Genomic DNA, 21,616 nt, shown 5'->3' on the forward strand with positions numbered 1-21,616 from the left:
ATATGATTTGGAGGGAAACAGGAGAAAATACATTACACTGGCTGCAAGAGCGAGGTTACATCCTGAATCAGAATTAGTGTCTGGAAATAATTTTACCATCTTCCTTCCTGAAAATACAACCTCACTCAGAGCCAATGGCTCAGAAAATTATAGAAAACATGAAATGCATTTACAGAAGTGATTTTATGAGGGAGCTAGGAAGGCACTCTTCAAGAATTTCAGTCACAGTAGGCCATTAAGAATGCAATTTCCAATTTGGCACATACCTGGAGTGCTTTAAGTCATAAAACTTTATTGAAGGCTTGGAGAAAATTTTAAACAGCAGTGATTTTTGCAAAGAAATCTTCTGATAAAGAATTTGAAGGTTTCAATATGTGAGAGAATGCACTAAGATCCCCCCAAAAATGTCACTAAAATTAGAGAAATTGAAACTGAAGAGTGAGGTAATAAGGACCTAAAACTCTATGTTGTACCAAACCTTGCTGATGCTTAAATGATACAAAAGGTTATGCATCCAGAGAGATCCCCTGCACTTGAAGACTACAAATCACAGCTAAGAAATTAGTGTCCTGGGCTGCTGCCACACAATGCCTTGAAGTGTGGTGGCCATATTCTGCTCAGGAGGTGATGAAACATCATATTGCTCAAAACAATTCTCTGAATAAAAAAAAAAAGGCAAGCGATTTACAGGCAGGCAGACATCTGTAGGTGGCTTCAAAGAGCTTCTCAAGCTTATGTCAAGGCTCAAGGCATTTCGATACCATCAACAAACAATATTGATATTGATGCTGAAATATAAGGGTGTGGGCATTGTGTGTATAGAGGTGAGACCTCCGAGTGATCTGACATTTCAATAATTATTGGATTTCATTAAACACCGTATAAAGTTGTAAACAAAAGTTGACTTAAGATTTTCTTTCATGAAACATACCTGAATCAAACACACTCAGATAACGAGTATATTCCATTCAGTGGCATGGATTATTCCCCATGCATGCCAGAAAAAAAGAGCTTTTGCTTTAATTTGTATTACCTCTCCCCTGTTGTCTAGCCCAGCCTTTGGAACAAGAGTTCACCTTCCACGTACAGAATGCGGTTTAATTTGGAGTCTGGAATAAGACGCCAGCCAATATGCATTGCTCTTGTGCAATTTATCACTAATACTTGACTCCTGTGTGGTATCCAATTTGGCCAAGAATTTCTAGTTCTTTAGTACCTGCTCCAATTGATTTCTCACTCCAAAATTCATTAATTGAATTTATATCATCAGTTTTGATTGATATTTCACCTTTCGTGACACTTCAAACTTGATTAAATTCAGATACTACAGGTATTTATCTATTCCCAGAGGGTTTACAATCTGCACCTGAGGCAATAGAGTGTGAAGTTACTTGCCCATGGAATGCAATGGTATTTACCTGATTTCCCTGGTTTGCAGCCTGTTGCTCTAACCACTGGGCTACTCCTCCATCATTTCCTAAAGCATTAATTTTCACATTTTTTAATAGCAGAAATCTCGATCTCCTGGAAAATACCAATTGTGATCTTTCATGGCTGAATTTACAAAGATAATAACAGTGTGACCAGGCTTCAGCAGTCACCAATATTTCCCATTGATTTTCTAACTAGGGATAGTAGAAGGGGTTTTGTATTTTAGAATTCCTCCTATGTCGGTAACCCTATCTTTTGGGGTATGGCATCTAGAGTATATAATCACCTGGAGCTTGCTCAGTGCTTCAGTGGGAAGGAGATGAGAAAGAGATAGGAGACACTGCTAGAGATTACTCAAGGAGGAGGAGGAGATCTATCCCGCCCTCCCCTGCCAATTTCAGCTTAAGAGAAAGAGTTCCTTTTAGGATTTGAGGTTTGGATCCCTCCTGGATCTTAAGGAAGAATAGCAGAGATTTTTCACAGGGTCTCTAGAGAAGATTTACAACTACTTGGTGGGTGAGCCTCTGCTCATCACTTTTTCATATTTGGACAATTGTATATTGATGGACTTCTGAATCCGATTTTTAAATTTTGAACTTGACCAGTCTGAAGGGAAGGGCGTACCCTTGGTATTCCAAAGGATTGGAGCAAGGATCTTGTTCCCTGAGCAACCTGAAGAAACAAGGATAAGAAGAAATGAAAATATTTTGAGATAAGTAATCAAGGGGCTAACCCCTATTCAGAATTTTCCCAGTTGAAAAAGAAGTTGCTGAGTTTAATCAAAGCAGAGTTTTGTATGTTTTTGCACTTGGGGACTGTTACCCTGCAGTTTTTGTGTCTGGGGATTTTTTTTTACCTTTTGATTGCTTTTATGCTGGAACCCCATTCCAGTTACCCAACATTACAGGGTGAGAACTCTTTCTCCATGGATAACGGTACAAGGGAAGTGAAAAGAGAAGTAACACAAGATGGACAAATTGACAATAATATTCATTGCCATTGTATTTCTGATGCTGCTTTTGATTTTTGGTATTGTGGCCGGCATTAACCTTTTTAAGTTACAGTAAAGACTATTTCATTTGAACACCTATTACAGACTCGAGTGTTTTTTTCTACCAGTTCACCCCTTTGTTCCTCCAGGTTTCTTCCAATTGTTCTGGTTTTTTCTTCTTTGCTAATGTTCTTCATTGTGTGGTACCTTCTGGAGAATTTGGAGTTTAACTGTAAAATCATCACAGAGGTGGTGACAGACAATACCAGGTGCCCCAGAAGAGAAATCTTCCTCCCTCTCCGGATCTGAACCCGGACTCTAAACACCTCTAGCCTAGGATAATGCACCAAAATTGGGGGGGTGGGGGGGGGATGGTAACAACAGAAAAAAAAGACAAGGCAAAATAAATTCATCCACCTGAACTCTGATTTATTGATGCCAAAGATGCTTTAAGCACAATAGTGGAGAAATAAATTTAAAACACAATGTACATGAGATCTAATCTGCAAACACAAAAAAAATGATATTTTTTGTGGGTAGTAAATGTGTTAAAAAAAAAAAAAAAAAAAAAAGGGAGTTATAAACTTTTTCTGTCAAATTGACCCAACTTTGGTTTGTTAATAGTCACTTTGCCAGTTTTTTTGAACTGTAACATGTGATGATTGTTAGGCTATCACACTGCCTGTCTAGAGGTACTAATGGTAGCTCTCTCCATACAGTTAATAAGAACAAGGCAAGCCACTCATTGGATTTATTTTCTATTTCCTGTTCCAATAATTATACTGTATTCAATGAAAATGCATGCCCAGTGAATTTTGTTTTGCATAACAATGTTTGAAATGTGAGATTGACCCTGAATTGCTCAAGGGATCAGTGGCAGGCACTTTTTAAACACTCAGGACTGCATTTAATGGAAGGATGTTAGCCTCTTTCGTGTCTTTCACCAGTTCTCAAACACACCAGCAAACATTTGTGAGCTGAAAAATATTTTCAAACAGCAATGTCAGAGAGCTGCAAACACCATAGGTTCTGGCGAGCAAATATGCAGTCAAACCATTCAAATTCTGATACCTTAATCCTGTAATGCAAAGTCAAATGTCAGCAATGAAAACATGCTTAACAAAAACAAAGTGACTAATTTCATATGTGCACAAGAAATGCCATAGAAATGTTGCTTTGTTTAGTACAGTGTTTCACTGGTTAAGAGGCAAAAATTTACAATCCCTTCTCCTCCCCTACCCTCATTTCAGACATCCCTTCATTAATTGGGAAAGTGCATATCCTAAGTGTTAAAGGATTTTGATAAGATGTATCCATAGTGATACAGTCTAGCACACGTCCACATTCCCTTACAAATGCACACAGGAGATTAAATAATACATAAAATAAATGCAATGCTTGCAGGGGTCTCAAAAGTTTGGTCCTCAAGTGCCGCCAACAGATCTGATTTCCAGGGTAAACAAAATAAGCAAACTTAACATGGCTCACAGACCAGAGTTTAAGATTCCTGCCAACACAGGGTGCTTTTGGGAGCCCCATAATCAAAACAATGGTATCTTTACTACCATCCTAATTTGAACTTCAAATGGAAGGCTGCAAGCTTTAGAACATCTACATACACATTAATTATATAATCCTTTCGGTAACGTTAAGTTTACAAAAAAAAAAGATGATGCAGAATAGCAGCGCCGCTGAGACAGCTCTGGGGAAGATATCAGACTCTGCAGTTATAATGGGACATGGCTGAAAAGGTAGGAGACAGACTCGCCGTTGTGTGTTCTGCGGATTGCTTCAGCCAGTATCATTGAGATGTCAATCACCTTAAAAACAAAATAAAAATTAAAACAGTATGTTGACAGTGAAACACTAAGGATGAAGAGCCATTATCGGTTTTGTTAACTGACAAACAAACCTAATGGGGACCCCAATGCTGGAATGGAGATAGATTTACTTAACTATTTAAAACATATTTGATGGCTACCTGAGGAGGGCTTTCAGAGAGAGAGAGAGAGAACGAGAACGGCAGGGCCCCTGAATTCAGCCCTTCCCAAGGAATTGCTTTCTCTTCGTGGATTTGCCACAGAAGGATCGGAGGCTAGAACGCTAAGCAGAGGTGGTGGCCGCCACCATCTCTTCTATCCACCTCCTCTCTACCGCACCCACATGCGCCAGCTGCAGCTTCCTTAGAGCGCAGCATAGGAGCAGCGATGCTTCTTCTTCCTGTGGAAGCCTGGGCCTGGAGTATTGCACTTTAAAATACGCCTCATTATTGCAGCCCCCCCCATCCCGTGGGGTTCAAAGCATGGCATTCCCACCCCGGGCTGCACAGGAAGGGAAGGCAGCCAGAGGAAGCGTGCGTTGCTGATGCTTTACTGTGCTCTAAGGAAGCTGTGTTTGGTGCACATGGGTGGGGAGGGAGAAAGGGTTTTAGTGTGGGAATCGGAGGGGGTGTGAGGGGCATGTTTGGAATAAGAGGATCAAGGGGTGTGTGAAATGTGTTAGTGAGGGGATTAGAAGTAGTGTGGGGTGTACGTGCGAGAGAGTGAGTGGGGAAACCATAGGCATGTGTAGTGAATAAGGATGGGGATTCAAAGTGTGTGTGTGTGTGTGATGGAGGGGATGTGGGGTATATGAGAGTGAATGAGAAGAGGGATCTTCCAGAAAAAGGGTGTAAGTGGTTCTGCCCTCCCTCTTTTCCTTCCTCCCCTTACCTTCTGTTGCCATTTTCTCCCCTCCCCCCATCCCTAGGATTGCCAAATGGCTCCAGACCTGGGTTTACCTCACTGCATGCAGGCTCTTGTAATTCCGATTTTCCTTTTGCAACCCCTAAGAAAAGTAAGATTACAAGTCCCTGCATGGAATGGGGTAAACCTGGCAAATCTGGGGGTAGATTGCAACTTTACTCTTCTCCTCCGAGATCTATTCTCTCTCTCCCTCTGAAAGGTGCACAGGGGCACGAGTGTGTGCAGGGGGAGGGATTGAGTGAGGGAATCGGAGGTGCTGTGGAGTGCGAGTAAGGGAATTGGGAGGGAAGAGTGAGAATGAGGAGGACTGAGGATCTCTGGGTGAACTGATTGGAGGCGGGTGTATGTGGCGATATAGTGAGTGAGAGGATCGGGGGTGGATCAATGTCGGGGGAAGTGGTGGGAATGGATCATCGCTTCCTCTCCTGGACCCCAGAACCCCCTTTTTCTCCTCCTCTATCCATATTTCCTCTTCCCTTTTCCATCTCTTATCCCTTTACCCCTTCTACTTGAGATCCCTTCTCTAATAAAAAAAAAAACTGGACCCAAATGCCAAAAAGGACTATTTTTTTTATAAAGAAAATAAAATATTACATTTTTAATATGCAAATGTATGTGAAATTATGCAAACTTGCCACGGTATTCTGAAATATCTGCCACAGAATCTTGAAATATCTGTTGCAGGAAACCAGGGGCATTGGCCTGGGGCGACCATAATCTACTTTACCCATGGCGACAAGCTAGGTCTGTCCCTGAGAGGCAGTAAGGCTTTTCTGAGGGAGCTCAACAGGAACATCAGAACATCTCCACCTTGCATGCAATAGGGTAAAACAAGGGCTGGCTCAGCTTATTCCCCTGGACATGGAGCTATAGGGTCAATCCTTGCTATTCACTTCTTTAAAGAAAAACTGGACTACTGTTGCAGTTTGCAAAAACACAAGGTGTATACATCATCATACTCTAAAGCTTTCCTTTGCATTTGAAAAGTTCATGAACTACTGGCCAAAAAAAACATTTACATGACATGAATTTGTAGTATAACCACCCTCACCAGTCCTCAATCACAACACCAAATAGTTAAAAAAAAACTGTGCCAAAGGTGGACAATGTAGCCAGATCTGTCTATAACAGGCTATGCAGGGGACTTAAGAGGCTAGATATTTAAGCAACGGCCAAGCTAATGTTAGTAGTTACGTGGAGTATTACAATGCTTTGCAGATAGACATGGGAAGAGGAAGGGTGCTGGGGGCGAACTAAGGGGGGGGGAGGATTTTATATGCTTATCTGCCTGATATTGTAGAGGACAGAGAAAAAGTCAGTGTCTATGGCTGGTAGCTGTGATAGAGCCTTAGTGGTGTGTACAGGAAAAACTGGACAGACTGGGTGGGTAAATTGTTTTTTTTCCCTGCAATTATCTACTATGTTATTTCTAAATGCCATAAAAGAACCAAACAGTGTGCTCCGGTTTAACCAATTTATCTGAGGCAGCTGGTACATCACCATTTACATGGATAATAAGTAACCAACAATTAATAAAAGAGAAAGCGATGCTTTTCACATTGAGCAGTTAAAAAAATTTGAATGAAAAGAAAGACTACCATATGCTTAATAGGGCTTTCAAATATAGACAGTTCATCAGCAATCGTTTTTAAAGGAACAAAACAGTGCCTAGAATAACAAACCAGTTCATTCAGCTACAAACAATACAAAGGTGATAACATTTGCGAAAGAATGGAAAGATGAAACGTCAAACATACATAACTTTTACAGCTGAGGTATAATCCAAAACCAGCACTGCAGGAAAAACATTTATTTTTCAGGAGCTCCATACTTAAAGGAGATCTGAAATAAAATATTCATTCAAGTTTTGCTACAGAGAAGCCAGTTTTCTATTCTGACATTTTTCCCTATACTCCAGTCTAAGTAACCCTCCAGTTAACAGGGTTCCACAGAGGAGCCTGCCCTGCCCAATACTGCGCTTCTATCAAATATTCAGGTTCAAGTCAAGGGGAAACAATGACAAAATAATGCATGTTTTAAACTCACAATTATAAACAAACAAAAGTCAAAGGAGCCAATGTAAAAAGGTGTGTTGAAGCTTCCGCAGGTTTGTGCGCGCATTTTCCCACGCAAAGCCCTATATGGGGATGTAATAAGGGTTTTATGCACGGGGAAAAAAGCGCGTACGACACGCTTACTGATCTGCAGTTTTTCCTGCGTGAATGCATGCTAATGGCATGCAAACGAGGCAATTAGCTAATCATAGGCAATGTAGGGAGCCGCGCTAGTGCAGGTTTTTTACCGCCATGGTCAGGGCATGAGTTAAGTGTCAGCGCCAACTCAGGTGGTCTATGTTGGCATCTAAGCGTCCTGAAAACCACTTTGAGGAGCGCCTATCTTGGTGTCCGAGTGGCCAGCTTAGCTAGGTGCTTTTCTGGGCATCAGAACGGTCAGCTTAGGTAGGTGCTTCCCTAGGCGCTGAACTGAGCGCCTAGCTCAGGGCCCGAGTGGCCAGATACACGGCCAGAAGAGCGCCTGAGCAGCAAGATTAGCTAGGCACCTTTCGGGGTGCCCGATTGTATAGATTTTTCTGCCATGAACACAGCACGAGCGGCCTGATAAGCGCCTAGCTCAGCACCCAAATGGCAAGATTAGCTAGGCACATTTTTGAGCGCCCGATCGTGCAGATTTGCGAGCAACTAAGTGCCTAGCTCAGCACCTAAATAGCAAGTTAAGCTAGGCACCTTTCTGGGCGCCCGATCGTGCAGATTTTTCTGCCACGAACAGAAGAGCATGAGCAGCCTGATAAGCACCTGGCCGAATGCTTATCTCGACTTAAGAGTGGCCAGCTTAGTAAAGCACTTTTCACGACATCCGATGTAGGCACTTCCATGGATGACAGATACACAGCCAGAAGAGTGTCAAGATTGTTGTGAATTAGGATCCATGAAAATATTTGCCCTGTTTTCTGCAGCACAGTTATTGGAAATATTAAAAATACTTTCCAGGGTCATACTTTCACTTAATAAGGAGACCCATTCGCTCACTTGTTTCTATGAGTGGATTACCGGCGTAGGTTTTGAGCGTGGATGCGGCCACTTATTTCATAGGCCCTTACTGCACTTAGGTACGCACATTTTTCAGTACGTGCGAGGACTTCTGTGCACAAGTCATTTGCATAATTTATTTTTTTTACATCCCGCGGAAGCGGCACCTTCAGCTGCACATGGTGATCAAAACCCGTGCACATAACAAGCGCCTCTTTTGCCTCGGGTCTTATTACATCGGCCCCAAAGAAAGCAGAAGACATTTTTTTTAGAACATTCTAAGTAGCTCTAAAAGGAAATAGACAGAACTATTGTTCATATAGGGAATGAATGAATAAATAAGCTTTTCTCATATATTTATGGATGTTCTCTTGTAAAATGCTTAGAATTGTAGATAATGCAGTATGTAAAGCTTTAATAAATAAATAAGCAAGCCTGCCTCTAATTTAAAACTAAACAGAGGATGACGAACCATTCTTGGTTCTGGAAAATTACCTGAATTTTCGAGCAATGCTTCATCTTGTCTTCTTGCGGGATTGTGTTAGTTACTACCACAGCTTCAAATGCAGCATTATTGATGCGGGAAATAGCAGGACCAGAGAAGATCCCATGTGTGAGAATGGCATAGACTTTAGTTGCTCCAGCAGACAGCAACCTAAAAAAGCAGCATCAAATACTTGACAATTTAGCTCTATAATATGGTACTTGAACAGCTTGAGTTTGGGCATTGTAGAGGAAGGATTCTCTCTCTCATGCGCTAATGAAATAAGATGCACGCTGAAAACAGGTGCTCACATTGTATTCAGCACCCATTTTCCTAACGCACATGCAGTTATATCCCCTGGGCACCAGATGCAATATTTAAATAAGAAACAGCGTTAAAAAGGGCATGCTAATGGAGAATTGCGCATCGGTAGTGCTCAATAATTTATTGCAACAGGCGCTCAATAGAAGCATCCGTTTTGATCCCCATTCTTGTTTTGCTATAATTCTTTTCAGGAACCTCAGCAAAATATTAGGCTCCATAGCTATGAGCTTCCAAATTGTGTGACAATAAGAAAAATGTTTTTTTTTTTTTAATGAACTGAAAATATACAATTATTTTTTTCCACCAGAAACACTAAATTAAAGTGTCACAATGATACTAATGGGAAGACACACTTATCACAATGCAGGGAACATTTTTTTTTCATGAGCCCTGGACTGCAAGCTGACTTTACTCCACCGCCGAGGCTAGAGTTAAATTTGCCACGTTAAAAACTGTGCATTGGGTGCCCAGCGCTTTACTGCATTGGGAGTAATAGCTAATGTCCTCATCTACATGCAGTTAACATCTGACCAGTGCTATTGGATTTGCGTTTGCTAGGGCATGCGTTTTGGACACTCTAATGTCCTTATTACATCCAGCGCTAGTCTAGCGCATCCAAAATGCACATCCAACCATGTGTAAAACCTGCATGTAGGTTGGGTGCACTTTATTGCATTGGCTGCTCAGTGTCCAGTGCAGCACTGTTGCTGCATCTGCTCCATAAATGAAAAAAAATAAAATTTATAGCTATTTATGGTACATGCTTTGAGTCTCGACTGTGAATTGGTTATCAAGTTAACATAAACATCTATACTTTTAAGAAAGTCAAACTGGTCATGTTAACAGGTTGGCCATTTTGACTTTAAAAACAAAATTTCTTTTGTGGAGACAGTGCCCACCATCTTGTGCTCCTCTCCACATAGCTGCCCTGTTATTGCCTATTAATTTAAATGTTTTCCTTGAAAGTTATTTTTCCTGGTGATTTCACTAATGCTACCCCATACTAGAGTCTTTATTTAAACAAAAAAATATATTTTTTTTAATATAAAATTTGCATGTACTGGTGTGTCTCTCCTCTTTCAGGCAGCACTTAGTATATATATTTTCTTAAAGAGGCAGGGCCTCTTAGATACATATTCCAAAAATAGTCATGTCTTCCCTCACTCCCAGAAAAGTTTTATGGGCTTCTTTTCTTTGAATATTTTATTCATGTTTCTTTATCTATTTTTGTCCAGTGCATTTATCCCTCAAACTATTAATCCTGCCTTTCTAGCCAGAAGTGGTTAGAATTATGGACTAGAAACCTGTTTGTGTCGCTGACATTCATTGTGACTGTTGGCTAAGTCATTATTTCCCATGTCTGAGGCACCCATTTGGATTCGTGGGCTGTTCAGAGCAGGGATTCACTGTACCTGTGTGTAACTTATTGCAGGGTGCAAGTAGCCACAGAATAGAGCAGAAAACCTACCTGGGGAAATCAGTTTGATACCTTTTCTATCATTCCCTGTGCATTCTTGAGAAAGTCACTTATGCTCCCTGTTTTCAAACTTACATATATAAGCTTTTAAGGGAAGATATATGAATTCTTGTCTTATCTTGTACAATGCTGATGATGATGCTATATGAATTTTAAGTAGATGCAAAAAAGAACCACCTTATGTGACCAGATAATGTCCATGACTAGTCTGTCTCTCTCTCTCACACACACACTTTGTCACTCACACACTAGCACATTATTACAGATCCTGGCAGTCTATTAGGTGCTATATTTCTGTTTCCATTTCTTCAGTTTTGCACTGCATGCAGGCTTTTTTGGATCTCCATTCCAGTCTGTCTCCATATTTGTAATTTGCGGTCTTTCTGTATGTACTTGGTGAAGGTCGATTCTATGTGTGTGACAGAGGTGAAGTATTTTACTAGCATGTAGGCATTTGTATCAATATTATTTGTTGTATTTTCTCAATAGGACATGTATTGGTGATAAATTACTGTTTTTCATAAGTAGGGCTATTACGCATAAAAACTGTTTATGTTGCTGTTACTGAGATTATGCCAGAAATATCTTCTTTGCAATGTAAATTGAAAGGGGAATGTCCTAGTTCTGTTCTGCACCCACTGTTAGGGGTCAGGGTGGTTCCTGTAGATACAGAGTATATGTTTACATTCAGCCCCGTGATGGTCACATGTTCAGTGTGTCACGCATGTGAGAACCATCTGTCAGGTGTGTCCCGACAGAAAAAAGGGTGAGAACCACTGGTCTAAGGTGTCGAAGGAAGCTGAAATGTCAAGGAATATTATGATATAATCTGTATTAGAAGAACTGAAGCCATGAATTATGGAGTCACAAGAGGAAAGAAGTAAGGATTCCGTGCTTAGTAGAGATGTGAATCTGAACAGGTTCCGATTCTGGTTCCGATTCACATCGTGATTTTTTTTTCATCCGGCCCGATCGGGTTTTTGTTTTTTTTTTTAAATCGGCTGCGCCCGAGTGGATAAACAAAAAACCCACCCCGACCTTTTAAAACTAATCCCTTAGCTTCCCCCACCCCCCAAAACCTTTTACAGGTACCTGGTCCAGTGGAGGTCCTGGGAGCGATCTCCTGCTCTCGGGCCGTCGGCTGCCACTAATCAAAATGGCGCCGATGGCCTTTGCCCTTACCATGTGACAGGGTATCCGTGCCATTGGCCGGCCCGTCACATGATAGGAGCACTGGATGGCCTGCGCCTTTTTTTTTTTTAAAGGTGGCGCCGGCCATCTGATGCTCCCTCCTTGTGACAGGGGCCGGCCAATGGCACGGATACCCTGTCACATGGTAAGGGCAAAGGGCCATTGGCGCCATTTTGATTAGTGGCAGCCGACGGCCTGGGAGCGGGAAATCACTCCTGGGACCCCCATTGGACCACCAGGTACCTGTAAAAAGTTGTTTTTTTTTTGGGGGGGGGGGAGGGGGGTCGGGAGGGTGCGGGAAGCTAAGGGATTAGTTTTAAAGGGTTGGGGTGGGTTTAGGGGTTATTTTTGTGTGCCTTTTTTCCCTCCCTCCCCCAAAACGATAAGAGAACCCCACGAACAATTTCGTGGGGTTTTCCTATCGGTTTCGGGGAGCCCCCGATTTCTGACGATTTTGAAAATATCGTACGATATTTTCAATCATCAGAAGTACGATTCACATCCCTAGTCCTTAGCTGAACCCATGGCTGGTCTGGGTGCAAGATATTGTTTTCATCAATGTATTCAATTAACTGATGTAGAACTATGGATTCTATTATTTTGGCTAACGATGTTAAAAAGGCTATTGGACAATAATTGGAAAGATCATAGGGGTCATTTGATTTATTTTTGGGAATGGGGAGAATTGAAGTTTGTTTCAGAATATCTGGAAAAATGCCAGAGGATAGGGGTACGTTAACCAATTGTGCCAGAGATGGAGAGACAAGTTCTTTAATTTCTTTTAATAATTTTACTTGGCACGGATTGTATGGGCAGTTTGAACGTTTTAATTTGTTGAGAACACAATTAATAGTACCAGGTTGGTTGGAGAAAAATTAGTCCAGGAGCTAATTACTGGCAGAAGGTTACTTGGGGTAGGAAGATGAGAGAATTTTGAGGAAAGGTTTAATATTTTATCTCTGAAAAATTGCGTTAGATCATCGCAGAAGGAGTTGGAGAGATGATCTGAGGGTGTATTTTTTTTTTTTTTTTTACAGTAGTTAGATTTTACAATATTAAATAGAATGTTACAGTTGCCATTATCAGCTTGTATTTTATCAGCATAATATAATTTTTTTTGCATGATCTATTTGTTTTTTGTATTTATGTATGTAGGAAAAGTATGAATTTTTCCTATCAGGAAGGGGATGTTTATGCCAGGGTCTTTCCAGGCATCGTAATTTAGCTTTCATCTTATAAAGCATGGGTGTATACCAAGGGGCACTTGGTTTAGCGGAGACAGTGCATACTTTTTTCAGAGCTAAGTTGTCTAGTGCATTTGAAAGTGTATCATTCCATTTTTCAGTTATGAGATTGATATCGACGAATCTGTATTTAGAAAAGATATTTTGGGAAGAAGAAGACTAAAAAAGGATTCTATCAACTTTTTTCAGTTTATAGATTTGTTTTGGCACAGAGTTGGATCTAGAGTCAGTTAAATGGAGTTACCAGTAGCCTGAATTACGAAATGATCTGACCAAGGCACATTTTGAGTAGTGATGGGTAGTGCGGCATATTTGGGATTGTAGAACAGAAGGTCAAGCATCTGCCCTAATCAATGAGTAGGTTCATTAATTAATTGTGATCAGCCTAATCCTGATAAAGCTTCAGAGAGATATGCTGCAGCTGGAGAGCAAGGGTGAATAGTATAATGTAGGTTGAAGTCACCAGTTATTATAGTTTTTGTTAAGTCAACGGGCAGATCGGTCAAGGATTCAAGTTAAGTAGAGGTGTTATGATTAAGAAGTCCAGGGGCAGTATACAATACAAAAGTTCTGAAGTGAGCTGGTTATAAGAATAATTTCAAAAGGAGGAATAGGTGTTAGCATTTTCTTTGAAGGAGTTAGAGAATCATGAATAATTGCAAGCAAACCTCCACCATGTCTATTTGGACGAGGTTCAGAAAAACAGAGATAACCAGTAGGACATATATTATTAAGGATTATGTTTTCGATCCTGCGAACTATCCTGCCCAACAAAGGCCACAAAGGAAAGGCATAAAGTAACTTGTCTTCTGGTCAGACCTGTATGAGAGCATCTATGCCCAGGGACCACAGATCTCTCCTGAGATTGAAGAATTGAGGAACCTTCACATTACATGAAGTCACCAGCAGGTCCAAGAACGGAAGGTCCCCGAGATCCACTATCAACTGAAATGTCTCATCTGACAACACCCATTCTCATAGGTCCAGACTCTCCCTGCTGAGAAAGTCTGCTCTTACATTATCTTTTCCTGCAATGTGATATCCTTCCGTCCAATCCATAATTTGGTCTATTTCCTCCGACACTTGCTGGCTCTTGGTTCCTCCCTATTGATTGATATAGGCCACCATCACTGCATTGTCAGACATCACTCGGACCGCTTGACACTGCAGTCTGTGGCTGAACTGCAAGCATGCCAACTGGACCACTTGGACTTCCAGGCAACTGATGTTCCAGAGGGATTCTTTGGCATTCCAATGCTCTTGGGCCGACAACTGACTGAGCTCCCCAACCCTGGATACTCACATCTGTCTTGAGTATCAACCAGTTTGAAGAGGACAAGGAAACACGCCTTCTCCTGCAACCACCACGAGGTGAGAGCAGATTTCCATTGGCAAGTGGAGCCAAACTGAATAATCCTGAGACTGTGGGTTCCAGTGAGACAGCAGTGAGTGCTGAAGATGCATATGTACCCTCGCCGATGGCACCGCTTCCAGGGTTGCTGCCATCAAACCGAAAACCTGTAGATAGGATCACACTGTTGGGCATATAGTGCTCAACAACTGACACACCTGTTGCATCAATTTCTGAATACTAACTTCCAGCAGGACAACCTTATCCTGCCTCGTGTCAATCCAAACACCCAGACACTCCAACAACTGAGATGGCTGAAGACTGCTCTTGGCCAAGTTCACCACCCAACAGAGCTCCTGCAACAAGGAGATTACCTTGTGGATCATCAGGTGGCTCTCTTCCTGAGACTTGGCTCAAATCAGCCAGTCGTCCAAATATGTTACCGTTCCATGTTGGCACATGTTTAATTTGTAATCTATACCAATCATATTTGTATTTTGTGCCTTTATGTAAACCGTTGTGATGATGAACTAACTTAATGACTGTATAGAAGAGTTTATAAATAAATAAATAAATAAATAAATAAATATAGGTGAACCAGGATCCCATCTCTTCTCAGTGCTGCCTTTACTATCACCATAATCTTGGAAAACGTTCTGGGAGTAGTGGCTAAACTAAAAGGCAGCACCCAAAACTGATAATTGCATCTCAACACCACAAAACATAGAAAATGTTGGTGCTCCAAATGGATGGAAATATGAAGGTAGGCCTCGGACAGATCCAGGGAGGTCAATAATTACCCCGACTGCATGACAATTATCACTGAGTGTAAGGTTTGCATGAGAAAATGAGTCACCCTTAAATGACGGTTGACACTTTTGAGATCCAGGATGGGCTGAAAGGAGCCCTCCATCTTGGGCACCACAAAATAAATGGAATATTGCCCTATAATTTTTTGAGATGTAGGCACTGGAACCAAAGCCCTCAGCCAGAGGAGCCTTAGAGCCGTAAATTCTACTGCCTGCTTCTTCTGCGGAAAGTGGCAAGGAGACACCATGAACACGTCCTGAGGAATACTGCAAAATTCCAGTGCATATCCTTTTTGTATCACTTCCAGGACACACTGAGCCAATGTGATATTGACCTACTTCTGATAAAAGAGAAAGAGGCATTCCCCTATCTCGTTCCTGAACATGGGTCGACAAACCTTCATTGCGAAGCTCAGGAGGATCTGCTACCCAGGCCTGCTCTTCTCATGGGCTGTCAGGGACGAAAGGACTGAGACCTACTGAAAGGACGAAAAGGGCTGAGACCTACCGAAAGGATGAGTCCTCTAAAATCATAGAGAAATTGTATTGTTTCAACTAAATGAGTATTTGGAAGATCATAATGTTCTGGATGTACAGGAGTTTGATTTCAGAAAAGCTCACAGCAGTGAGATGTGTTTGGTTTCATTAATAGATAAGTTACACTGGAAAACCAATAATGGATCAACTGTGAAACTAAGAGCTTGATATTTCTGCTGCATTCAATATGGTGAGCCATGATATTTTATTGTCCCAACCAGACAAAACTGGGTTTTGGTTGGGTTTTCTCTTTTTTTTTTTTTAATCGAATAAAAAACAGGTGAGAATTGGAAGAAACTGCTCATCTTGGAAATTAATGCAATCAGGAGTACTTCAAGGACCTGTATTATCAGCCATTCTATTTAATATATACTTACAGTTTTTAGCAAAAATTCTCTCAGCACTTGGTGTAAAATATATTTATGTAGATTACATCCAATTTTTGGTTCCTTTTAGTTTATTCACCTTTGGGTTTTTGCAAGTCAGTGCTATCCAACAGGAATTTTTAACTACTCTTTTAGTACAGTGCTAATACTCTTTTAGTACTGTGCTAATACCACCATTACATACAGAAAATCATGCCCCAGTGAAGATTTGATTTCTGCCTTCTCCAAAGCTCTGCCTAACCTTAACTGTACCAACCTTAATACGGCCCTTACGTCATGGAACAATCTGACCCTTGAAATTGCAAATGAACTGTGCCCCATCACTAAACGGGAACTGAACCCGTCCGCAAAAAATCTTAAACCATGGTACAATCCTGATTTAAAACATTTGAAAAACACTACTAGACAGAAAAAAAGAGCATGGCGCAAAGACCCTTCGCCCCATAAAGCCTCTTCCTTCAAATCTGCATTACACCAGTACAGAATCGCCACCCTCAATGCCAAATGTGACTTCTATTCCTCCAAAATACATGACTACTCTTACAATCCTAATGTTGAGATTACTTACCTGATAATCTCCTTTTCCTTAGTGTAGACAGATGAACTCAGAACGAATGAGTATAGTATCCGCGTGCTAGCAGTTGGAGACGGATTTGACGTCAGCACGGGCATATATATACCCCCACAGGAAGCATAGCAACTTAGTAATCTTCCTTGCAAAAGCTGTTATGGATGTGTGCACTGACGCTCAGTGAACAGTGAAACAGGATTCCCCTGACCGATTGATAGTAGCTGGAGACCGCCAGCATTCCCAACCGGAAGGCGTTGACACCTGGTAGAGTGTACGCTCTTATGGAAACAGATGACATGGCTTACCTTGAATCGGTGAAACCCATGTACACAGGCAGCTGGGCGGGATGCTGAGTCCATCTGTCTACACTAAGGAAAAGGAGATTATCAGGTAAGTAATCTCAACATTTCCTGGCGTGTAGCCAGATGCACTCAGAACGAATGGGATGTACAAAAGCTTTACTCCCAGCCTGGGCGGGAGGCTGCCTGAGGACCATGTAGTACCGCCCTCGCAAATGCGGAGTCCTCCCTGGCCTGGACATCCAGACGGTAGAAACTGGAGAAGGTATGGAGGGAGGACCATGTCGCCGCTTTACATATTTCTGCAGGCGACAGCATCCTGGATTCCGCCCAGGATGCCGCTTGTGCTCTGGTAGAATGAGCCTTGACTTGTAGAGGTGGAGACTTCCCAGCCTCCACATAAGCTGCTCTGATAACTTCTTTAATCCAGCGGGCGATGGTGGGCCGTGAGGCCACTTCAGCTTGCTTCTTCCCGCTGTGCAGGACGAACAGATGGTCCGTCTTTCGTACTTCTTGTGTCACTTCCAGATATCTGGGCAGTAATCTGCCAATGTCGAGATGGCGCAATAAACGCCCTTCTTCAGATTTCTTCAAACCCGCCGTGGTAGGCAAGGATATGGTTTGGTTAAGATGAAACTGTGAAACCACTTTCGGTAGAAAGGAGGGAACCGTGCGAAGATGGATAGCCTCAGGAGTGATTCTCAGAAAGGGATCACGGCAGGACAGTGCTTGTAGCTCTGAGACGCGGCGTGCGGAACACACCGCCAATAAGAACACCATCTTCAAGGTTAGAGAACGGAGAGACAGGCCCCGAAGGGGTCTGAAGGTGAATCCCGCGAGGAAATCCAAAACAAGGTTGAGGTTCCACAAGGGCACAGGCCACTTCAGTGGCGGACGAATATGCTTGACTCCTTGCAGGAAGCGAGAAACATCTGGGAGCTTGGCGATGGTCTTGCCATCCCTCCTGGGGCCATAGCAAGACAGCGCAGCCACCTGAACCTTGATGGAGCTGAGGGAGAGATCCTTCTGAAGTCCATCTTGCAGGAAATCCAACACAACAAGGATTGTGGTCGAATGTGGATTGGTGCCATGAGTGTCGCACCATGCTTCAAATATTCTCCAGATCCTTACATAGGTGAGGGATGTGGAAAACTTGCGAGCTCGGAGGAGTGTATCTATCACGGGCTCCGAGTAACCTCGTTTCTTCAGTCTAGCCCTCTCAATGGCCAGACCGTAAGAGAGAATTGAGCTGGATCCTCATGGAGGATGGGACCTTGACGTAGAAGGTCCCGGAGAGGAGGCAGGGGAAGGGGCTCCCCTGCCAGTAGTCTTCTCATGTCCGCGTACCAGGGTCTTCTTGGCCAGTCTGGTGCCACTAGAAGAACTAGGCCCCGGTGTTTCTGAATCTTGTGGATGATGGCGCCCAGCAGAGGCCATGGAGGAAAGGCGTATAGCAGAGTCCCTGGAGGCCACAGCTGAACCAGGGCATCGATTCCGTGGGAGAACGGATCGCGCTTGCGACTGAAGAATCTGGGTACTTGAGCATTGGACTTGTCCGCCAGTAAATCCATGTCCGGGTTCCCCCAGTGATCCACAATCATCTGGAAGGCTGTGGGTGACAGCTGCCACTCTCCCGGATTTAGACGTTCTCTGCTGAGGAAGTCTGCCGTGGTGTTGTCCTTCCCGGCAATGTGGACGGCGGAGATGTCCTGAAGATTCGCCTCTGCCCAAACCATCAGTGGGGCGATCTCCAGAGATACTTGTCGGCTTCTGGTTCCACCCTGACGGTTGATGTATGCCACCATGGTGGCGTTGTCGGACATCACTCTGACTGCTCTGTTCTTCAGTTTGTGAGCAAATCGAAGGCGTGCCAATCGGACTGCCCGAGCCTCTAGACCAGACCTGGGCAAGGGGCGGCCCACGGGCTGAATCCGGCCCGCCTACGGTCTGAATCCGGCCCGCCCACTGCTGAGAGCAGACGGGGAATGAGGCACGCTGCCTTCCCTTGCAGAGGGAAGGCAGCGTGCCTCATTCTCCGCTCCCTCGCTCCCCGATTCGGGGAGCGAGGGAGCGGAGAATGAACTGGTTTTTTTTTTTTTACAGCGTCCGGGTGGGGGGGGGTGAGGAGGGAGTGACTCGAGCGAAGGCACGCTGTCTGATTGGCCGGTGCTGGGCAAGCCTTGCCCAGCACCGGCCAATCGGGCAGCGTGCCTTCGCTCGAGTTTCTTTCCTACATATGTCACGGAGTTTTTTGCCGGTCCGCGGCGCGCGCTCCCGGTCTCTCCCGCTGCCGTTGCCGCTGGGCTGTCAGCACGTTCAAGCCCAGTGGGAACGGCAGCGGTGTTGGAAGAAGCTGTGGCACCCGCGGCTGGGCCTTTTCTTCTTCCCGCGCCTGCCCCCCCCTCCCGTGACCCGAAACAGGAAGTGATACACGGAGCGGTGCGCGGGAAGGAGAAAGAGCCGTGCCGCGGGGCTCATGCTGCTGACTCTTCTCGATTGCCGGCTGGTTCAATTGCTCGGGGGCCGATGCTGCAGCCGACGCGGCACGGCTCTTTCTCCTTCCCGCGCACCGCTCCGTGTATCACTTCCTGTTTCGGGTCACGGGAGGGGGGGGCAGGCGCGGGAAGAAGAAAAGGCCCAGCCGCGGGTGCCACAGCTTCTTCCAACACCGCTGCCGTTCCCACTGGGCTTGAACGTGCTGACAGCCCAGCGGCAACGGCAGCGGGAGAGACCGGGAGCGCGTGCCGCGGACCGGCAAAAAACTCCGTGACATATGTAGGGGGAAGAGGAAGTGAGTAAGAGAGAGTGAGAAGCAGCCAGCCAGCCTGTGTGTGATTGAGTGGTCAGAGAGCTGATGTGTGTGTGTATGTGAGAGACAATGAAAGTGATTGCTCAGGGAGATGACTGATGTGTATGTGAGAGTGTGAGGCATTAGTCAGGGAGGTGACTGATGTGTGTGTGTGTGTGAGAGAAAAAGCATGGAAGTGAGAAGTCTGGGTATGTGGGAAAGCATGAGCATAAGAAGCCTGGAGTTGTGGGAGTGAGAAACCTGGGTGAGTGTGCATGCATGAGAGAGAGAGACTGCTTGGTAAGGTGACTGTGTGTGTGAGAGAAAAAGACTGGTGTGTGTGAATGTGAGAGAATGTGATTCAGGGAATGAGAAGCCTGTGCACGTGGAGAGTGAGCATGGAAATGAGAGAGACTGGTGTGTGTGTAACAGAGAGAAAGTGATTATGGGAATGAGAAGCCTGTGCATGTGAAGAGAGTGAGCATGAGAGTGAGAAACCTGGGTGTGTGTGAGACACAGCATGGGAGGGAGAAGCCTGTATATCTGAAAGAGAACTTGGGAGTGGGAAGCCTGTGTGTGTGTGTATGCATGAGTGAGATCAGGTGACTGGTGTGTGTGTGTGTGAGAGAGAGAGAAAAAAAGTGATTATGGGAATGAGAAGCCTGTGCATGTGAAGAGTGAGCATGGGAGTGAGAAACCCGGGTGTGTGTGAGACACATCATGGGAGGGAGAAGCCGGTATATCTGAAAGAGAACATGGGAGTGAGAGACTGGTGTGTGTGTGTGTGTGAGAGAGAGAAAGAAAGTGATTTTGGGAATGAGAAGCCTGTGCATGTGGAGAGAACAAGCATGGGAGTGAGAGACTGGTGAGTGAGTGTGTGTGTGTGTGTGAGAGAGAGAGACAGAGAAAGTGATTATGAGAGTGAGAAGACCATATATGCAAGTAGAACACGGGAGTGGGAAGCCTGTGTATGTGTGTGTGTGTATGGCATGAGAGAAACTGTTCAGGAAGGTGACTGGTGTGTGTGTGCCAAAGACTGTTTGGGAGATGATTGGTGTGTGAGAGACAGAAACTGGTCATGGGGGCATGACTGGTATGGTGTGTGTGTGAGAGACATGGGCACTAAGGAAGAGGACCATAAGTATAGAGCTTAGCTTCTACTGCTGCTTCTGGTGTGTGCCATGGCCTGCAGGGAAGGGGAGTAGGAGAGCTGCTGGAGAGGGTAAGTAAAGGTGGCTTTAAGTTTATTTTTCTTGACTGCCATTTTAATTGTGTGATGTCTGCTTTTTTGAAATATTTTATTGGTGTTTGGAGAATGTTTAATAGTTTTTATGAGTTTTTAATTGTTGGATGTTATTCTGTTCATAGCTGTTTAGAAACATTTATTCTGCTTATTAGTATAGTTTTACAATTATTTCTGTTTGGGGATCTATAGCTGCTTGTTAGTTCTGTTTTCCTAATAAGAGGTGTATTGGTGTTTAGGGTCTGATGTAATATTTGTAGTGTTGCCTTTTCATAGATAGGGTTGCTCCTGTTTGAGTGTATTCCATAATACAGGTGTAACTGTGTGCGGATTAGTTTATGTGCATTACTACAGATCCTGGGAGTATGTTAGGTCGGTTCTGTGTCTGTTACCGAGATGAGATATTTTGCTATGTAAGCGTTTGTATCGGTCTTATTTGTTGTGTTTTCTCAGAGGACATACATTTGTGGTAAACTGCTGTCTTTTCATAAGTAGGGCTATTGAGAACTGAGTTAATTATATTAGTCCGGCCCTCTAAAACCATCCCAATTTCTCATGCGGCCCCATGGGAAAATTAATTGCCCACCCCTGCTCTAGACGGTTGATGTTCCACGCTGACTCTTCTCCGCGCCACCGCCCTTGTGCGGTGAGTCCTTCGCAGTGTGCTCCCCAGCCGCTCAGGCTGGCATCTGTGGTGAG

The 21,616-nt window shown here is 43.8% G+C and overlaps 1 protein-coding gene across 2 annotated transcripts in view; it reads right to left on the minus strand.

Annotated features, from left to right (window-relative positions):
* Nucleotides 1-2,830: 2,830 nt before the first annotated feature.
* PRPS2 (phosphoribosyl pyrophosphate synthetase 2) overlaps nt 2,831-21,616 on the minus strand; it is a 204,294-nt gene continuing 185,508 nt past the window's right edge. For both annotated transcript variants that reach the window (XM_029604340.1, XM_029604341.1), the window contains 2 exons: nt 8,709-8,868; nt 2,831-4,242 (listed from right to left, as the gene is read on the minus strand). In XM_029604340.1, coding sequence (XP_029460200.1) covers nt 4,150-4,242; nt 8,709-8,868 — 253 coding nt within the window. In that variant the 3' untranslated portion in view covers nt 2,831-4,149. The remainder of the gene's footprint in view (nt 4,243-8,708; nt 8,869-21,616) is intronic.

Source organism: Rhinatrema bivittatum, chromosome 5 (assembly GCF_901001135.1).
Source record: "Rhinatrema bivittatum chromosome 5, aRhiBiv1.1, whole genome shotgun sequence".
Taxonomy (NCBI): Eukaryota; Metazoa; Chordata; class Amphibia; order Gymnophiona; family Rhinatrematidae; genus Rhinatrema; species Rhinatrema bivittatum.